A 21,109-nucleotide genomic window follows, 5' to 3' on the forward strand; every position below is an offset into this window, starting at 1 on the left:
TTTACAACAAGTTATTTCTTCATTAGATTTTAAGTTCATTACGTCTAATGAATTTTTATGTGAGAAAAGGATGGAGAGGAAAAACATTTTTTAATTAAATTATATAGCTACTTTGCTTTTGCTAAGAAATATTTCATAAATTGTGCTTTATTACATTGTTTATTTTTCAGATTCACTATATTGCATAATAAGTGGCCAAGATGGAAAGTAATATCACTTTATAATATTGCAGCAAAAAATAAAAATGTTTCATTTTATTTTTATTTCTTAAATATAATTTGGTACTTTTCTGTTTTGCCGGTGCAGGCGATAAAGTCACCAATAATGGTACAATTGATGCCAAACGGAAAATGCTCGCTGGTAACCTTTTACACATCATTTTCAAAAAACGTCACAGCCATTTCTTATCAGATTGGTTGTTTCTTTCAATACCGGCATACAATTACATAGAAATTTTACCAGACAATTCAGTTTTATGCCCTAAGGCCATTCGCAGTAATCAAGTCGGTTAGGATGTAATCACACTGCTCACACGAAGGCAAAAATATAGGAAAGGCTAGGTCAAGGGTTAAATTCATCAAATCTAATGAGAATGGACTAGCGAAGTAAAGCACTGCAGTTTTACATAATTTCTGAGTAAGCTATTCATACGAATTGAAATAATTCTTGCATTTAAACTTGTACTCCAAATTAAGATTTAACTTGAAATTAATGTAGATAGAGAGAATTAGATTTTTGTAGTATAGTTTACATGAGATGAGATTATTTGGGGTCATGTGAATCAGGATGTTGTACCATGAAAGCATAGTAAATTCTTAAATTAATGCCTTTTTACAAATTTATTGTCTTTATTTATTGGCTTTTTTAAAAATTTAAACGATATTAAAATGTTTATGCCCTCAAAATAAAAAATTCTTATAACCAACATTTGTTAACATTTTATATGCGTATGTTATGTGTGTGCTTGGTGAGATTTGCACCGGCGAAATGGAAAAGTATCTATAATTTCAATATGTTATCATTATTTTAATGATTTTCAATGTTAAAATGCTTAAAAAAAATCGTCAAAAAATTCTCAGATCGCTGAAAAATTTTTTTTTATAGAAACTGATCTTAAAATTGCCAAAACATTGATACATCACCAAATTTAGAAACGTTCAATAAAAGAATTCACATCACCAAAAGCAAAAAATTGTTTAAGAGCTATTCATTAGAAAACAACAAAATAAATTCGAAATGCTTATGTTTCACTTTTTGCCCAGAACGTCGAGTACCTTAACGTTTGTATTAGAAATAGGAACAAACTATAACCCATTCACCCATTAAAAAAGATAACCATATTTATCAGTGAACCTTTATTTTAGTTTAGTAACTAAAATAACGGTGTTTTTGGTACAAAAAACTATTGAACAGACGATACATTTTAAAAATTTTTTATTTTTGTATCTTCATTTCAGAAAATTTAAATTTCAAAATTTGATCAACAATATCTTCGTAATCTATCCCTTGAAGAATATCGTATTCTCTAACAAGTATTCCGAAAGGCAAGCATTAAGAATTTTCACATAATTTTTAACATATTTTAAAACAGAGAAAAGTAAATTAAAATGATGATTAGATATTAAAAATGACCATATAACGAATTTTCACCTTCCGTATTGTATTGTGTACTGTGTAATTGGTAAGCATGTTCAGATGAGTTGGATAATTCATTTCAAATCTCGGTGAGGTCATAGCTGATTATCCACGCTTCTTGCTCTGAAAAACATATCTCTACAGTGACATCAGACAAAATATGTTGATAGTAATAATTCTTCACCACATGGATTTCAACGATTGGGTCTTTTCCATTCTGCCAGTCGCTATTTCAGTAGAGAAGTGTATAAGAATTTCCGTCTTCCCCACTATATCATCTTGTGGTGTAACTAATAGCCTCATCGTTTGAAAATCGAAGTTCTGGTCTTGGAATCTCGGAATAACAAATACAGAAATACAAGAAAGCATAGCTGATTTTGGTGTTTCCTGATCAACTTAAATATCTAATAGCTCTACAAACTTTGCCTTTTGTGTCCAGAATCATAAGACATATGTCTCCCATTAATGAACATCAGAATTCTCAACGAACCATCATCATTACGCTTTACAATGTGCTCTTTCTCCTTGCAAATTTGAAGGCAGAATTAAGTCATACATGTGATAATGTTATCCATATGGTCTATGTATTTATCACATCACTATTTATTTTATTATTTTATAATAATAATGTGCTAATTGGGAAAATTTCATGGATATCTTGAAAAGCTGGGAAACCTGACGTACAATTTCATATAAATTAAGATAGATTCATTCGCTATTGCGGCATAAATTCTTTCATAAAGTAGGAGAGAGGCATAATACTTAAAACACTATATCATAAAATAACTTAACCAACACTGCAATATTAAATTATGTATTAAAATTTATTTTGAAATCATTAATGAAAAATTAATTGGTTGGTAATTAATAGATACAAGAGGAATTTACTTTTATTAAATCATTGTAATTTTTGCAAGTTTTAAATACTGCAACAGAATAGCTAGCCTTTCTAGTAGTGGAAGTGAATGTACAACGTTTGTACAACGTGTATGTAGTATTTGGGTGGGAGGAAAAGAATACCGAATGTACCGGTATTCTTTTCCTCCCACCCAAATACTACACACGTTTGAATTGCTATCAAGATTTTACATTTTCGCAATTCTTTGGCCAATAGAACGACGTGCACCAGTCTGTACTCTCGCGCGCACCATAGGTTCCGTTAATGCAGAGGAAGGGGGGAAAGCAATTTTCGGGAGTATGATTCACCATCTGACGTTGCATATAAGGAAGAAAAGTTGTTTATTTAGTTTCGGCTTTGGTACGGGGAAAAAATGCGCGTTCATTAAAAATAAAGGATAAAAAAAAAAAAAAACACTTAAAGCAAAAAATAAGCACTAAAAACAAAAAAATAAGGACTTTAAAGAAAAAGTAAGCACCTATAAGGGCCTTTATATTTTATTTTCAAATATAAGGACTTATAAGCACTTGTAAGGACCGCTACGAACCCTGTTTATGCTCTTAAATAGTCAATTTAGACAATTTTATTTAAGCATTATCTCATAGAGATATAAATGATGAAAATTATTATTTGTTAAAAAAAAAAAAAAAAAAAAAGATATCAAGATTATTTGTTTGCAAGTGTACAACTGAGAGACCCTTTTGCCCTCTATCTTATTACATTTAAATACGAGCCCAGTTAAAAAAAAAAAAAAAAAAAAAAAAAAAACTATTGAATAAATGAATACCTCAGATTTAATTTGAACTTTTCGATTAGACGCCATGTTTTTTTAAATGGCTGCATGGGTATTTTCTTAGTTTTCCCCATATGTAATGTGTATACGAGTCATTTTCCATTAGAAAGTCCTCCACGAAGGCATCTTGTTTCTTCAGCAGATAGGGGCTTTGTCATAATCAGCTTAAACGAAACCATTTTAGGAAGTATGCAGCAAGCACTTTTATTGATGCCTTCAAAGCTTTTCAGTTATCAGAAGTTCTAATGATATAGATCATATAAGAGATCTGTTCTAATGATATAGATCATATAAGAGATCAGTTCTAATGATATAGATCAGTAAATAACATCTTCATTGTTTCCATGAAACAATTAAAATAATAAAATTATGCATGTTAAATATGCATGAAGTTAGCTTATGCAAAATATGCTTATGTTTTTAGTAACTTTGAAAAAAATCTTTTAGACATTTCAAGAGTTTTGCCTTTCAACAGAGAAAAATTAATGAGGGAATTTGCTTAGAAAACCAAAATTGTAACTAACGAATATTTTACTAAAATCTGTTGTTTACAAATTATCAATTAAAATTGCTTCATGAAGATCTATCTTTAAGTCAAATAAAAGAGAATTGGATTAGTCCATACATAATATAATTATTGAAAAGAATCATAACCGGAGACTTCAAAGTGATTTTGATTGCTTGTTAATTAGCCAGTTCTATCAACCCTATTCTATTTGCACAATTATTCAGAAATAAAATTTGAAATAAATGAAACTAATATGAAATAATCCCTACTTTTGGGTAGATAAAACATACTGTGTGATATTAAATGCATATCATATGCCAAACAGGAAAATATTTTTCTCCTTAAGAAAGAACCTTATAAGCTAAGCTTGAAACTCATCTTGAACTCAAAATGAAGGTCAATTTTTTTGTCTCACATCTTTTTCTGGAGCTTTACTTTTTCACAATTCATTTTAGTTTCTCTCAGCTCTCGATAAATGAATCAGGCAAGCGTTACCAATTATTTCGATATAAAAATTCATTAAATAAGCAATTTTTAAAGCAGTAGTAAGTAGTGCATGTGTAATAAATATTTTGCTTTTAATATAAACAGTTCGACACAAAATGCTTTTATTCAAAGTTCAAAAGTTGCAGCATTCATTTATACACGAATGAAAATATCGTCTGATTCTTAATATGGAAGTTCTATTCATATTATATAGAGATGAATAAAATAAGAGACCTTGCACCACGCGAAAATGCAGTCAGAGATTTGAACTCAAACAACGAGAAAGGGAACATGGGCGCCGATGTACTATTATCATTTTAATAAAATTTAAAATACCAGTACAAACAGACATGAAACATTTTATGAATACAAATATAACAGCACGAAAAGAGCAAAAAAAGATTTCTTAAATACATATCCTAAAAGTTTTACAATTTGTCTATCATATTAAAAATAATTTTTAATTCAAAGCTCCCCTGTGCCCAAATGGGTTAGCCCAGAAGGGCTATTAGACTCAAAATAGCATTTTGGGTTGAGCCACTTTCGAAATTGTTGCCACTAAATATTATTGCCCTGTGTTATATTTAAAGAAACTAAGTAATGAAGAATCTACATGAATGTATGTATGTTTCTCACATTGTAAAAAAATGACGATACCTAGAGTCATCAAATTTTTAATAACATAGTCCTCCACAGGAACATGGGCACCTGGAAGCCCAAATTAGGAATTCTGAATTTGTTTTTACTGTTTATTTCATATTTTGCAAAACTTTAATGAATTTTTGATTAAAAAACTCTACAATTTCAAAGCGAGCAGTGGCAACATTGAACGGAATAAAACATTTTTATCTCCAGCCCGTGAAGCTGTCTATCGAAAATTCTAATGATATGCTGTTATTAAATATTTTTAGAACAGTACGGTATTAGCCCGAATGCTCTCAAATGTGCACGTGTCTGTAAATGGAAAAAAAAAAAAAAAAAAAAAAAAAAAAAAATAACCTATTTTGGCAATTTTTTTTCTTTAATAACTTCACTTGCATATCATTTAATAAAAGAGCAAAAATGTAATCACTTAAATTATTTAGACTCTATACTTCGCTGAAAACTATTAGAAGCACAAAAGTTTAAATCAAGCAGAATTCAAATAAACCAACACACTATACAAAAGAGGGAAAAATCAAAATACTGTATATTAAATATATGCTGTTTTTGATTAATGCATCTTAAAATAAATTTAATGAGGTATCATACTTGTTTGTTTTTGTGGGATTGTAATCATAAGATTCCCTTATTGCAACTCTGACCTTTTCTTCATTTATTTCCCATATTTTTAAGGAATGGTCCATTCCACAAGATACAATTTTTTGCCCAAGAAGATCAAAGTCCTAAAAGACAAAGTATAACGATTAATAGTAAGCGGTCAAGTACTATAAAATAAACATATTAACAGAGATCTGCTATTTACTTGTGAATTGATTCAAAGAAACATTTCACTTTACCTAGCCCAGGAGTGGTGTTTTGTCAACAAAGAGCAGTAGCTCTTTTATATTTCACCTACTAAGAGTTCTCATTGGAAACATGCCAAGAAAGTTTGATTCCCAATTTACAGAAGAAAAGTTTTAGACTCCCATATTAAAAGAGAGTTTAATTCTTATTATTTCCTAACATTTTGAGCATTTTTTCATTCTAAAATTTAATTGTTAGTTCTGTGCAAAAAGGAAGGTTTAGGAGATCTCAAAACTACAGTTGAAAGAAATCAGTCCAGAGTTAGCAATTCAGATGTTCTTAAGCAGGGTTCGTACATATTTCTGCACACGCAAATTAAGGACTTTTAAGGACCATTAATGAAAAAAATTAAGGACCTATGAGCAAATGGGAACTGAGTAAATTCAATTAAAAATATTATATCTACGCCTGAACGCGAGTAGGATGCATTATTATTAAACATAACTTAACTAACATAATTATTAATATGTTTAAGAATAAAATTATTTTATTTATTTATTAATTTTATTAATTATTTAAGTAGCATTAAATATTTTACATTTATAATAACTGGACATAATTGAAAGAAGATAAGTGACATTTTAGTTAAGTTTTACTAACAGTTAGCTTTTTTTTAATGTCTCATTATGTCACATACTTGCTCAGTCTAGAGGTTTAGTAAATAGCAAGTAGATTTTATGTCAAGCAGCATAGGTTAAAATGAGCATTAAAATTATAACCAGCATGATTCATGACAAAAGACTGGCTGTTGTCACCGCTCCTACTTGCCTATAGAGAAACCTGCTGATCAGAACAAATCTGAAAGGCCTGACGTAGGCACAGTTAAACAAGTTTTGAAAGTTAGCTGATCTCTGTCTGACGCTGTTAGTGTTGTAGCTTAGTGTAGAGTTCTAGGGGTTGTAACTCAGTTAATATACTTTAAGGTCAAGCCACTAAAGCATTAGCGGTGATAACTTGTTTTGCATTAAGTCTCACTAGATGCAAAGTTTCACATGAATTTTTATATTTTTGTGTTTTACCTTGTGAGCATGGCAAACCTTAACACGTTGAGCCCGGCGCCGAATTTGCTGTCCTTTCCGTTCAGCCGGCAGCGAGCGATGAAGCGGTGCAATATTGCCGACTTAAATTATTTATAAATTATACAAAAAGGAAGGTGATGCACATAAAGTCCAAAAGTATTGTTCGAAATGTTATGATGACAATTCAAAACTATTTGGATGCAAGATAGCCAAAAATGTTACAAAAATAGTTGTTTCGTATTGTAATATGTGTAAAGTTAAGCTGTATTTTTGTTTAGAACGTTTCAATAAATTTCATTAAAACTACATTTAATCACTTTTCATTGAGACTATACTTATTTTTTAACTTTAATACTGTTGGTCCTGTGGACCGACGCCAGCCAAACGAAAATTCCAGTGCCGGTCCCCAGGGACCGAAGCCGGGGTCAGCATGATAACGAAAGGCAATAACTTGCTTTAATACAGAGTGATAATTTTTAAGGGAATGCATTTAGATATAATTAAATTAGGTATTAGATAATCTTAGTCATTATACATTTACATGGCCACTATTAAATTAAATTTATTTTTTAATAATATTTGTTAAAAGACCCTATTAATACCACAATCTCATAAAATTTCGCAGTTTAAAATACAGTCAAAAGTCGTTAATTCGGACACCCATAATCCGGAATGATCTATAATCCGGACCTCAAAGCTAAAAACTTTCTGCGCACGCGCCGCGTTGACACATGCGCATAGGCGTTTACGCTTGCGCGTAAGACCTTTTACGTCTGCGCATATGCGTGTGCGCACGTGCAGAATACGTTTTCGCATGAGCGTTTTATGTATAACGGATGGTATAAGCTAAAATTATCTAATTATCTATTTCAGTTAATGTTGATGATTGAGTTGTTCCTTAATTTTCGAATTGTATCCGGCTTATTATTTTTTGCAGCCTGTAAGAGCAATACTATAAAAGTAAACTTGAACTTTCGATTATGTCAAATAGAATTTCCGATTCTGGAGCTCCCAAAGGATCATACAAAACGAAAGTATGTTTCGATGTCAATCAAACAAAAAGAAATTGGTGCAATTGCTGCAAAAAATGGATAAAGACATGAAGAATGTGACAGAGAGGTTAGTGAAAATGAAAAAATTTCGATTGACAAGTTAGTCGGTATTCTCGGCACAGCAATTAACGGGACTTGAACAGCGGAACTTTGTAACTGAACAAGAAATTATGTCTGTTTATAGAATTAAAGAGAAAGTATTATCACATAAAACGAAGCAACTTAAACAACTTACATTGAAAGAAATGTTTAATAAAGTATAAATATTAAGCTTTTTTTTTTTTTTTTTTTTTTTTTTTTTTTTGTAAATTTTTATACCCTTTAGATCATAATTGTTCTTTATTTCATAAATTACGGTTTCATGTTTTTAATTTTAGAATTTCTGCATGCCATCTTAGGAGATTTAAACTGATGATCTATAATCTGGAAAAATCGACAATCCGGAATCGCCGAAGTCCCGACGAGTCCGGATAAACGACTTTTGACTGTACATGCAATTTATGACATTGATTTTTACACAATATTAGGATAATTACACATTAAAAGCTACAAAACATAAAACTCAACAAAATAATTATGCGTCTTTATAATTTGAAGGCCTGCCCAGACATTTTGGCTAATTTATATCGATTTCCTTCTCAAGCATGTTTTCTAACAATTAGAAATTTGTCTCAATATGCAAAACAATGTTCTCATTAGTTTCTGAGTGTTTTATCTCCTAACTGCCAACCTCTCCACAATGTACTACCTATGAGGGTTTACTTGATCTGGTAAAAGTTAAATAGTCCGACCCCCCCCCCGACATACGTGAAGCAAATTATCACTTTGTCTGAAAGTAACTCTAAATCAAATAATAAATTTAAATAAAGGTTTAAATAAGCTTCTTATTAAAAAAGAACTTGGAACATATAGGCATGTTCTTATGCTAACAAAATAAAATACAGTTTGTGGTGATATAATTTAACAAGAAGAGTGAAATTCAAACTAAAAATATGGACTAGTGGTAAAAAACTATACAATTTAAATTCAATTTAATCTGGTGCCGTAACTCTATTGTCATAATAAACTCAAATGTCAGCAGCAGTAGTGGAAAGACTAATAATTACAACTCATCAGAGCTAGACAGGAATTAATGCAGGTAGCAAGTGGAGTGCAGAAACACTCATCTTACACTCGAAAAAACTCAGTTTAAAAACTGTCTAAGTGATTTGCATTCTGATGAGGAAATAGAAATGGGAAATTATAGTAAAGGCTGAAACAGTAAACAACTGGGTAATTTACATAATAATAACTGTACATATCTTTGAAGAATAATTTTCTTTCTCTTTACATATTTAGTTTTTTTTTTTTTTTTTTTTTTCAAACGTTTCCTTTTCACTTTAAATTTTTGGGATTTAATTAAAGACTTCGGCTCAAGCAAACTCAACAAGTTTATCACTATACAGGTTTCCGCGTTATGACGCTATCCCGGCGTAGATGTTTTTTCGATTTTCGAATCTGTGTGGTTACGAGTAGTTGGAGAAAAATTCAAAGAAACAAATTTGAGTTCATAACAAAAAAGTCTGGGGAGAACCGATGTGTGAGTCCGAAAAAACATACTTCAATAACTGTAGGCCTTGGTGGAGATAAGCACGCATGGCAATGGCATAAGTGGTTAAAAAGAAATTGCCTATTTCTCGCTGAGTTTCAGAGTCCAAGTGGTGACCACAAGTTTACATAAATGAATATCAAAATATACAGTAATAAGAAATAATAAAAATACAAAAGAAAAATATATACAATATATACATCAGACAGCAATCCAAAACAAAGCACACAATAGTAGGGAGAGTGTACATAAATAATTTATATATTAAATTACAATAAATATCTTAAGACCGCAAGCGGGTGTTTACTGTTTGTTTCATTAGTAAAGTCGTACCGCATGACAGGTATTGTACTATTGTTTATACTGGGGATATTATTGAAGAATTTCTCAGCCAGTAAGTATAAATAGTAGGAATTTCTAATTCCTCATAAATGCCGTGTTCCGAATGAACCATCGGCTATTAGTGGCTTGCCTAAGTGTTACATTTTGTAACACTTGGATTTTCTTAATATTTGTATAGCTGGTATATCCCCAAACAGGGCAGGCGTAAGAATGTATGGGACGCAAAAGGGTTTTGTAAATGAGCAATTTGTTATCTTTCTGCTATTCTAAAAGACTAAATGCATTTAGAATGTACAGAAAAAGCTGCTAATTTTATTTCTTTAGTAATACAAACATTCAGAAAAAATATGAAATACATATGGTAAGGTCTGGTCACAGAGCTGGTGTAGCATAATTTTTAGAATTTAGGGACACACTGAGCAAAAAATCTAAAAATAGCAAAACTTTTAGAATTTAGAGCAGGCATTGAAAGTAGAATTTAGAGAGGCATCAGAATTTAAGATACACAGAGACTGCATCAGGTGGCAAAATGCCTAGCGCCTGCTCTGTGTATGATGCAGTAAGACATATTAGATGAATTTTTTGAATTGTCAGTTTTCAATTTCTTTATTAATAAAAAAATTCCTTTCTATAATGCCTGTCCATATTTTAAGATTAGAAGTACTTTTGATATTTTCCATGTTTGTATCTAGTAAAAAGTAGAGAAAATAAAGGGAAGATAAAATTCTAGAATCAGAAGTAAAACATTCAACTATTATGTTTTCATTGTTCTTAAAATGAAATGTTCTCCAAAATGAAAGAAACTGTGTGTTACTACCATGGAGACATTTTTCATTTTATCACATTTTTCTAGAATCTTTTAGAATCGTGAGTCTATAAATTTGCCTTGAAATCTTTCTCAACTTTCCAAGCTTCAATGTCTAAAATCCTAAAGAAAAATTACCCCTACCAGTTCTGTAACAACAAAAATCCATAAACGTTTTTATGAAAAAATCGGAGGAAAAAAGTGTGAAATTAATTTTATAGAGAAAACTGATGCATATTCTGAGATGAAAAATTGGAAAAATTCTTGCATGAAAAAATTAAAAAGACATTCTTAATTAATTACATTGCTATTTTGCTTTTGCTAAAAAACTATTTCGTAAACTATGCTTTATAGCATTATTCCTTGCTTATTTTTCAGATTAAAAAAATTGTATAATATGTGGACAAAATGGAACTTTATAATATGACAGTGAAAAATAAAAATGCTTTATTTTAATGTTATTTCTTAAATATAATTCCAATACATTACCATTATTTTAATGAAATTTATCAATGTTAGAATGTTCTAAAAAATAGTCAAAAAATTCCCAGATCTTGGATTTAAAAATTTTCTATAGAAACTGATCTTAAAATCGCCAAAATGCTGATAATCGCCAAGTTTAGAACCATTTAATAAAAGAATTCACATCTCCAAAAGCGGAAAGTTGTTTGAGAGCTCTTCATTACAAAAAAATGAAATAATTTTGAAATGCTTATGCTTCACTTCTTGCTCAGAAACTCGAGTATCCCACCCTTATTTATATTACAAATAGGAAAAAATTATAACTCATGAACCCATTCAAAAAATTGCCATATTTGTCAGTGAATTGCCAAAAATATTCCGACAAAATGCTAATTCACATCCAAAATGGCAGTCGTTAAAACAGACAGAAATTTCAGATGATTAAAATTAAGGAACTTCTGGAGATTTTGGCCAAAATTAAGGACTTTTAAGGACTAAAAATCGATTCCAAAAAATTTAAGGACTTTTAAGGACTCTTAAGGACCCTACGAACCCTGTTAAGATAACACTGCCCGCTGGATTCTTTCTGTTCTTCGCTCTATCCTCACACATTGTGTCTGATTCACTTGCCAATTCCAATCTTATTCATCAAGGTTATTGTTAGTGAGTGGCAAGTCATAAAAAACTGATTCAATTGAGCAAACTGATATGATCCCATACAAGAGTGGTTTTGCCCAACTCTACATACTGATATTCTAAAAAGATACCACCATAAAATTAAAAATATATATATATATTTCATTTATAAATTTTTATCTTCAAAACAGAGGAGAAAGAAGTTTTCTATAAAATAGGTAACAATAATTTGAAAATAATAGCTTCTGCATGCTTTATAATACACATAGCAGAAAGCTAGAAAACATTATGCAATTTACATATAATCTAAAAACTGTAAAACTGCTTAGTGTAAAAAAATAAGAATGCTGTCAAATTTCTAGTTTAAAAGTTGATACTATATTTTCATTAACTTCTTATTAAATAAAAAATATTTATAAATTTAAAGATATAGGCTTACTTACTGCACTTAAAACTTCATCTCTATGACCTTCTACACCACCAAAAATGGCTATGCATTGATCTGTCTTTATGTTCCACAAACGCAAAGCATGATCTAGTAATTAGAAATATTTTAATAACCCTATGCAATATAACTGGAAGATCGAAATAGCAAAATATTGAATACAAAATCATTTTAAAATACCTTTGCTGACAGAAAGCAGAAGGTTGCAATCAAAAGGATGGAATTTCAGCTCATTTATTGCATTTCCATGGCCAATGTAATGCTACATTAAAATTAAAACTTATTATTATTGATAGAATTGTAATAACTGGATAAAATAAAGACAGAAGTATGCAACCTGAATTTAAATTTTAAATCATTAATTTAAAAAATAAGTATGCAAGTTATAAACTTTCCTCAAAGCACTTACACAGTTAGTGCATAACCATATCAAATTTACTATCTAAAAATAAATGAAATGCAGTTAAAATATCTAGAATAGAATTCAATTTAATAAATATAATAAACGTAACTGAAACAAAATGTACATGATTAATAATAGCACAATGGGTAATAAGGTGTTAAAAAAAAGCAGCTATGGCCTTTATTTTCTTAAATATTCATACTATACATACACTTACGATTTGTATAAATAAAAAATTCCATTGGATAAAATGTTCATCATGCTTTAATATACTAACTAGGAAACATTCCATGCCTTTGTAAGATAATTTTGCACAGACATTACAGAATTGATTTCTTCACCTAAATCACCTTTCAGTGTCAAATACTGAAAGATTTTAGAAAGAAATTACAAATCAAAAGTTGTTCTTTTGGCAATTAAGGATTCTAAGCATTTGCTATTAACTTTACAGCTAGTCTCACAAAATTATTAATTACTACTACCTTAAATAAGAAAATACTACAGCGAGCCAGAATAAGACAAGAACGTATCTATTAATGTGAAAGTTAAATGTGATAGATGAATAATATAATGGTGATAAATTTTATCATTATTAAATTACTTATCTTACTGATTTATAAAATGGAATATATAAAAGCAAAAGTTTATTAGTCACAAAGTTTTCATTCTATAAATATTTTTATATAACTTAATTGAAAAAAAAAATTTTTTTTTAAATACTTTAATAGTCTTTTGCACTGCTGGTCCAATAATACGTATAACACCTCTAGTTCCAGCAGCAGCTAAAAGTGGATGTCCACTGACATCATCATATGACCATGCACATGTGTAGAAATTTTCATCAGTCTGTATACAAATTAAGGAAAGCAAAAGTATTTAAATAACCAAGTTAGAGAAATTAGAATATTAGATAAAAAAGATAGGATTAGAATACAATAAAAATGCAAAAATCACTATACATATATACATACAGTACAAAGTCAGAAATCTGGACTAGTCGGGATTTTGCCGATTCTGAATTTTTTGGGATAATAGATCATCAATTTAAATCTGGTAAGATGGCATGCAGAAATTATACAATAAAAAATATGAAATCGTAATTTATGAAATAATGAACAATTATAATCTACAGGGTATCAAAATTTACACAAAAAAGCTTAGTATTTATTTGTATACTTTATTAAACATTTCTTTCAATGTAAGTTGTTAAAGGTGCTTCCACAAAAATTCAAAAATTTCCTTTTTCTTTTTCATTGTGTCACATACAGTGGACTTTCCAATGCCATACTCCTCACATAATTTTGAGACGGATAAGCCTTTAGCCATTTTTTGCCGCAATTCCACTTTTTGTTTAATGTACATCGAAACAAGGTTTCGCTTTGTAGATCCTTTGGCAACTCCAGAATTGAAAACTCTTTTCGACATAATTGAAAGTTCAAACTTAGTTTTTATAAAATTGCCGTATAACAAGTGTCTTCAAAAAATAATAAGCTGGATCAAATTAGAAGATCAGGGAGCAGTAAAGTCAGCTACATTAATTTAAATGCCTTATAATCAGTAAAGATAATTTTAGCCTAGCTTAATAGCCTCCGTTATACATTATTTGAGCTGTATCACAAGATTGGCGACGAAAGCCAAGTTGTTTCGTTAAATTTTGTCTTGCTCCTATTGCATACTGAGTTAAACCTGAATTGTACTAGTTTAGTTATTTACTATAGATAACTTTATTTCTTGCACATGCTTAAAACTAATCCGAGTCCTGAATAAATAAACTCCCACATATATTTAAGGCTTTATCTATGGCCGACGCTCGATACAGTGCAGTCTCTACATGTCCTAAATTTTGCTACAAAGTGCTTTCTTCAGTTCTATTCTCATCCCATAATTTTGCTACTTAGTGCTTCCCCAAATTTCAAAAATTTCATCTTTCCTAAATTTTGCCGTCCGGTGCTGACATATTCTGCCACCGCTTCTAGATTTATGGTGAATAACATATCAGATATTCTTAATTAAAATAGCACTAAATGTAATCTTTTGGCCTATGAGTTTCATTAACAAAATCTATTTTTAGCATATGAAAAGAAATTTTTGTTGAATTTTTTCTCATCAACAACAACAACAACTCATTTTTAAATGCTCTAAGAAGAGCATTTAAAAATCTATAATCATCGCTAAGTGTAATGTTAGCATAAAAGGTTGCCATAGTTTTGTTATTTTCAAATACTAATATAAAAAAAGTTTAGACATCACAGCATGAGTTATTACTGAAACTTTCATGTATTGAAAACATAAGGTGATGAAAGCAAAATATAATAAATAATGACTAGCCAAGTCAGCGTCAGGGATATAAAATAGGTGAATTTTTCTGTTTGAGATGTATGCCAAGTGGATAACTCAACTAAGGAGCCAAATTATTAATTTCACAAATTTATGCTTACATAATTGTTCTTCCATTTTATTTAGTGCCTAAGTGAAATTAAGAATCAGAATTTTTAAGTGAAAATCTCCACATGTTTTATTACGGAAGGAAAAATCAAATGCGTATGTGGAAAGCTTTAATAAAAACAAATGTTTGTGGCTTTGAGGTCCGGAATTTAGATCATTCCAGATAATGGACGTCCGGATTTCGGACTTTGTACTATATATATATATATATATTGCTTCATACGAAACTAATAGTAAAGTTAAACAATTATTAATAATTTACCCATGCCTATATGGATGACGAAACACAAATTGAATAACTAAAGAGTTAGGTTTGGAGGCAACTTCCCCTTGAAAAGATCTGTCTCCTGCCTGCTCAGCAATTGTTCACTTTATACAATTAATTTAGTCTTAATTTTTTTTTATTTGTTTTTTAATTTTTAGGATTAATTTTTTGATTATCAAATATTTTATGATGTTTTTTAGATACTTAAACTTAATTTACATATGCTTTCTGAATTTAAATGATATTACAAATTAATTCGCAGCAATAACTAATCTTTTATTTGTATACAATTGAATTTTCATTGTTTAAAATTTAAATTAGCTTTATATAATAGAGAATATTTGTTATATATATGTATACATAGTGATATACATATACCGTATTCGTCAGCATATAAGACACACAATCCTTTTTATACAACTGTGATACACATTCTTGAAGGATATAACTTTATTACTGATCATTTTGGCACAAAATGCCTCTCTGCAGCCTTGTTTCTATGTTCTTTAGTATACACAATCCCACGTAGCTTGTATGCTATATTATAGCTATGCCGATCTTATTTTTGAGCCATAACTTGTCAATAAATTTAAGAAAATTGAACAGGAGAAATTTCACTCTCTTAAAAGTCATTCACAAAAACTGGAAAGTTTAAATGAACCCAACTGTGATCGCCGATGACAGTGCATGTGCATTCACTGAGCTCTACGTAACTGTAATATTCCCACACTCCACAAGGAAATAAGAAAAAATAGCAAAACTCCGAATAGAGGGAATTTCCAGAAATGAATGTAATTGAAAACTGAGTATTGACGTATAAGATGTACCTATTTTTCAGACCTATTTTCAAAGAAAAAAAAAGTCTGTCTTACATGCAGGCAAATATATATATATGTATATATATATATTTGCCAATGAGTTAATATATATCTATATATATATATATATACAGTCAAAAGTCTTCAATCCGGAATGATCTATAATCCAGACCTCAAACCTACAAACTTTCTGTGCATGCATAAATGCAAAATGTGTTTGCGCATGCACGTAATACCTTTATGCATGTGCATAAGCGTTTACGCATGCGCGTAATACCTTAACGCACACACATAATATGTTTACGCATGCGCGTTTAATGTATAACGGACGGTATAAGCTAAGCTAAAATTATCTAATTATCTATTTCAGTTAATGCTGCAGATTGTGTTGTTTCTTAATCTTTTAATTGGATCTGGCTTATTATTTTTTGGAGACTGTTAGAGCAATTTTATAAAAGTAAGCTTGAACTTTTGATTATGTCAAAAAGAATTTCCGATTTTGGAGCTGCCAAAGGATCTACAAAACGAAAGCATGTTTCGATGTCTATCAAACAAAAAGTGGAATTGCTGCAAAAAATGGATAAAGGCATATCCTTTGTTTCTCTAACCATTCCAAAATCTATTTATCAATTTCATGCTGCTCTGCAAGGGTGGGTGCGGGCAACGAACTGGAAGTTGATCTGTCAGCACTATCCTTATCTTCAGAGCAGATGTTTTTATTTTATTCGGCTTATAACTCCTTAATAAATGCAGTATTTCATCTCGATGTACTCCGTCTTTGATATGATTTAAATCAAATTCCTCGTCATTATAAATATCACGAATACACATCAAATAGTTTTCTGGTTGCAATTTTCTAATTTCGACTATGAGTAATGTATGCTTTACACACGCGTGCGTTGAAAGAAATGTTTAATAAAGTAAATAAATAAATATTAAGCTTTTTTTTTTTTTTTTGTAAATTTTGATACCTTTTAGATCATAATTGCTCTTTATTTCATAAATTACGGTTTCATATTTTTAATTTTATAATTTCTGCATGCCATCTTATCGGATTTAAACTGATGATCTATAATCCGGAATCGCCGAAGTCCCGATGAAGACTTTTGACTGTATATACTTTTTTTACTTTGTATCTATATCTATATATATATATATACACACACATCACATTTTGAAAATAAAAAAGGATACATCAGGATCTGCATATGCTTGTATTAATTTAAAATTTTCTTCAATACATTCATAGATGGTAACCTGTAATTTAAAATATTTTTATTAATCAGGTTGATTCTGTCATTGTATTATTAAACTGATTTACTTAATAATAATCAAATTTACTATGTATAAATTATTTGAGCTGAAATACTACTAATTTATATGAAAACTAATAATTTATGTATCTGGGAATTTAAGTGGTATTTTTAATTATATGGCAGGAATTTTCACATTTACTTATGCGAAAAATATTTTACAGTAGAAAATTAACTAGGTATTCATTATTACTCTGAATAATTAATATTATATGTTGTATAATTTTACAAAATATGTTTACAGGGGACACATTTTATAAGGAAAGAAACAATTTGTGATTTTAAATATCCAATGCACGTTAACTTCAAAGCAGAAAAAAAATTAGTATTGATTTTACAAACCTAGAAAAACTTTTAATTCATAGGATTTAAATTATTCAAAAGTTGAGCCAATGAGTTTGTTAGCCAAATCTTCAATTCATGGATAAATATGTTAGAAGGTTCTGGGTGAACAGCTTAAAAAGAATTTATTTCCATTCTCAAGAATAAGATATGCAGTAACTCGATTGTTAATATACTCATAGTTATTATATGTACTGAGATAAAATACTAAAAAAATTTTTGCTTTTAACATTTAAACTAAAACTTGTGAATGACAGCAGATGAATATACAAAATGAAAGCTGATAATAAAAGTCTTTGAACCATTATTTTAAAAATATTGTAGGTGCACTAGGCAAACATTCATAAACAGCCATAGCTCCATGCTACAAGAATATGCATTTTAAAATAAACTGTGCACTCTTTTCTTCTTCCTTCCACTTGACAATACCTAAACAGAAAATGAAGAACAAAGATTATTATAATAGATAATTCAGGCAAATCACACAAGGGCTATCAGCTTGAATTTCATCCCCAAGTTTGTAAGTAACAAACAGGATAGAATCTGAGGGTCTGCAGCCTCCTTTCCCCACATCAGCAATTTCTAGAGGCCTTTCTGATCAACATATTTCATCTACCCCCATTCTACACAGATACTCCCAGTGTGATAAAATCCATATCTTACTCAGGATTTGAATTTGGGCCAAATGGCATTTATAGATAGGCCAAACTAATCTTAAGTCTTGAATGAAAATGTGAAAGTTAATGAAAATATACAGGTATTATCATACAAAATTATTGCAACATATGTAACATACTAATTCAGAAGTCAAACAACAAAAATCAGCGTTAATTTACAAAATTTTCACAGGACTAGTTTCGATGGTTTTACTGAACCATCATCTTCAGCTGCAAAACCGCAAATGAACAAGATAGGAAATAATGTTTAGTGGCGCCATCTGTTGGCGAAACCAGAACTAAAACATAATTTCTCTAAAAGCCGAAGGCAAATTTGGATTGGAATTAGGATCGTTAACTAGAACAGAAAGATTTTTATGAATGTGAAATGCCTCTAGAAAATCCAGTTCTCCAATGGAAGATGTTTTTTGAATAATTTTTGCAGCAGAAAAATTGAAAGTGTGATTTTCGGACCAACCATGTTGAGCAACAGAAGACTTCTGTGTTTCCTTTTTTCTAACATATGCCTCATGTTCTTTGACGCGAAATTTTAAGGCTCTCTTAGTTTGGCCAATGTAAATTAAACCGCACTGGCAAGGAATCCTATAAATACCCCAGGAATTCATATCCGGAATGGGGTCCTTGAGTATAGAAGTTGAAATTTTATTGATGGGAGAGTAAACAACCCGAAAGTTAAATTTCTGCAAAATATGTGCAACTTTATAGCTAATTGATGGAAAGAAGGGAATGACAACAGAATTTTTATAATCTCCTAAAATAAGAGTGTGGCTTTTAGTGTGTTGAGATGAGAATTTTTTAACTGCTTGATTAATAATGTTGGGTGAAAAGCCCCTGTCAATAGCTATTGCTTTTAAATAATTTAGTTCTTCATCAAGGGCTAGTTTGGAGGAGCAAACTTGAAGAGCACGGAAAACATAGGAATAAAATGAAGCTAACTTTTGTTTAGTCGGATGACATGATTTAAAGTGTGGTGGAAGGCAAACCGATGAAGGTTTACGGTAAACTGTAGTACTGAAGTTGGATGTGTTACGTGTGACCAGAATGTCGAGAAACGGAAGAGAATTGCAAGTCTCAAGTTCAAAAGTGAACTGAATAGCAGGATCAATAGAATTCATTGTTGAAAGAACTCTATTTAAATCATCTTTATTACCTTCAAACAGGGTAAAAGTATCGTCTACGTAGTGGAACCATGCCGGGAAGTTTAAAGTTTCAAACAATTTTGATTCATAATAATGCATGTAGATATCAGCCAGGATGGGACTGAGGGGGCTTCCCATGGCTAATCCCTCAGTTTGCTTGTAATATTTATTTTGGAAAACAAAATGTGTTTGTTTCAAACAGAGTTGAGTGAGAGAAATTAGCTCATCAATTTCGATGCAAGAGAAATGAAATTCGCGAAGTCTGGTTTCTAGACATCTTAATGCACCCTCCACTGGGACATTGGTGAATAATGATTTTACATCAAAAGAAACCATGAGTAAATTACGAGGAGAAATGTTTTTAACCTTTTTTACAAACTCTATTGAATTTTTTATGGTGTAAATGTTATTGTCTAATAGAGTGGAAAATCTAGAAACTAAATATTTAGCTAATGGATACGAGGCAGTACCTAAATTTGATACAATAGGGCGGAAAGGAATACCACTTTTATGAATTTTGGGAAGAGCATATAATCTGGCACAATTCGCAACAGATGGGATAAGCGAATGTTTTAAGTTGCTTGAAATGATTTGCGAAGATTTGATCGCAGTTTTTATTTTGGAAAAGTCCGAAGGTGAAGGATCTTTAGGGATTGGATTATATGGTCCTTCGTTTAAGAGTTTAGTGACACCATCGATGTAAGTGTTCTTATCCATGACGACTATCTGGCCACCTTTGTCGGCCTTTGAAATGACAATATCCGGGTTAGAATGAATCTCGCGCATTGTAGCTCTTTCTCTTGCAGTTAGATTTGGTTTCAAAGGTTTATTATTGAATTTCACATTATAAGCAATAAGATGCCTAATCATTTCTTTCTGTGAATCTGAAACTTTACTGAACTTGAAAGCTTTTTCGATAGGAGCCAAAATCTTTGGAATCGAGGGTTTACAGGTTTGTGAGAAGTTAAAATTATATTTTAGAATTCTCTCTTGTTCTTCTGAAAGACTAACATTAGAAATATTAACTATTGGCTTGATGTTTACAATGGGAAGATTTTTTGAACTACTTGAACTGGAAGACTGTAAAAGAAGTTTTTCGAATTTAACTGCAAGGGCGTTTTTATGACGGTTAACTGCATTCTCCATTCTAGACCAAGACTTTTGTTCAAGGGCAGTGAATTTTGGATATGTTTTAGCGAGTTCCAGATGAAGCTTATAGAGTTCATGTTCAATTTTGGACAATTGTTGACGTGTATCCCTTATCACGGACCGAAGTAAGGCAAGTTTGCAATTTAACAGAATTCTTGAAACGCGACTCGAAGGTTTTTGATTAGATTTGATTTGAATAAAATTGGGGATCAATTTTTTACATTTACATTTAAGTAAAAAGTCAAGATGATTCAGGAATTTTTGCCGTTTCAGGCGTAATTTAGTGAAACGATTAACGGATGAAGGCATGATAAACAATGCAGAAAATCAAACTAAATTAACTGAGCAATCTAAACATTATTTCCTATCTTGTTCATTTGCGG

General features: G+C 30.5%; 1 protein-coding gene across 4 annotated transcripts in view; it reads right to left on the minus strand.

Moving 5' to 3' along the window:
* LOC118179362 (polycomb protein eed-B-like) overlaps positions 1-21,109 on the minus strand; it is a 96,911-nt gene that overhangs the window by 50,284 nt on the left and 25,518 nt on the right. For 3 of the 4 annotated variants that reach the window (XM_085818607.1, XM_085818603.1, XM_085818606.1), the window contains exons 4-8: positions 17,301-17,363; positions 13,299-13,424; positions 12,356-12,437; positions 12,174-12,265; positions 5,572-5,705 (exon numbers count right to left, since the gene is read on the minus strand). In XM_085818607.1, coding sequence (XP_085674733.1) covers positions 5,572-5,705; positions 12,174-12,265; positions 12,356-12,437; positions 13,299-13,424; positions 17,301-17,363 — 497 coding nt within the window. The remainder of the gene's footprint in view (positions 1-5,571; positions 5,706-12,173; positions 12,266-12,355; positions 12,438-13,298; positions 13,425-17,300; positions 17,364-21,109) is intronic. The other variant, XM_085818604.1, reaches the window with a different exon arrangement.

Source organism: Stegodyphus dumicola, chromosome 6 (assembly GCF_044657685.1).
Source record: "Stegodyphus dumicola isolate Sdum_Otavi_A_Nest chromosome 6, ASM4465768v1".
NCBI classification, from domain to species: Eukaryota; Metazoa; Arthropoda; class Arachnida; order Araneae; family Eresidae; genus Stegodyphus; species Stegodyphus dumicola.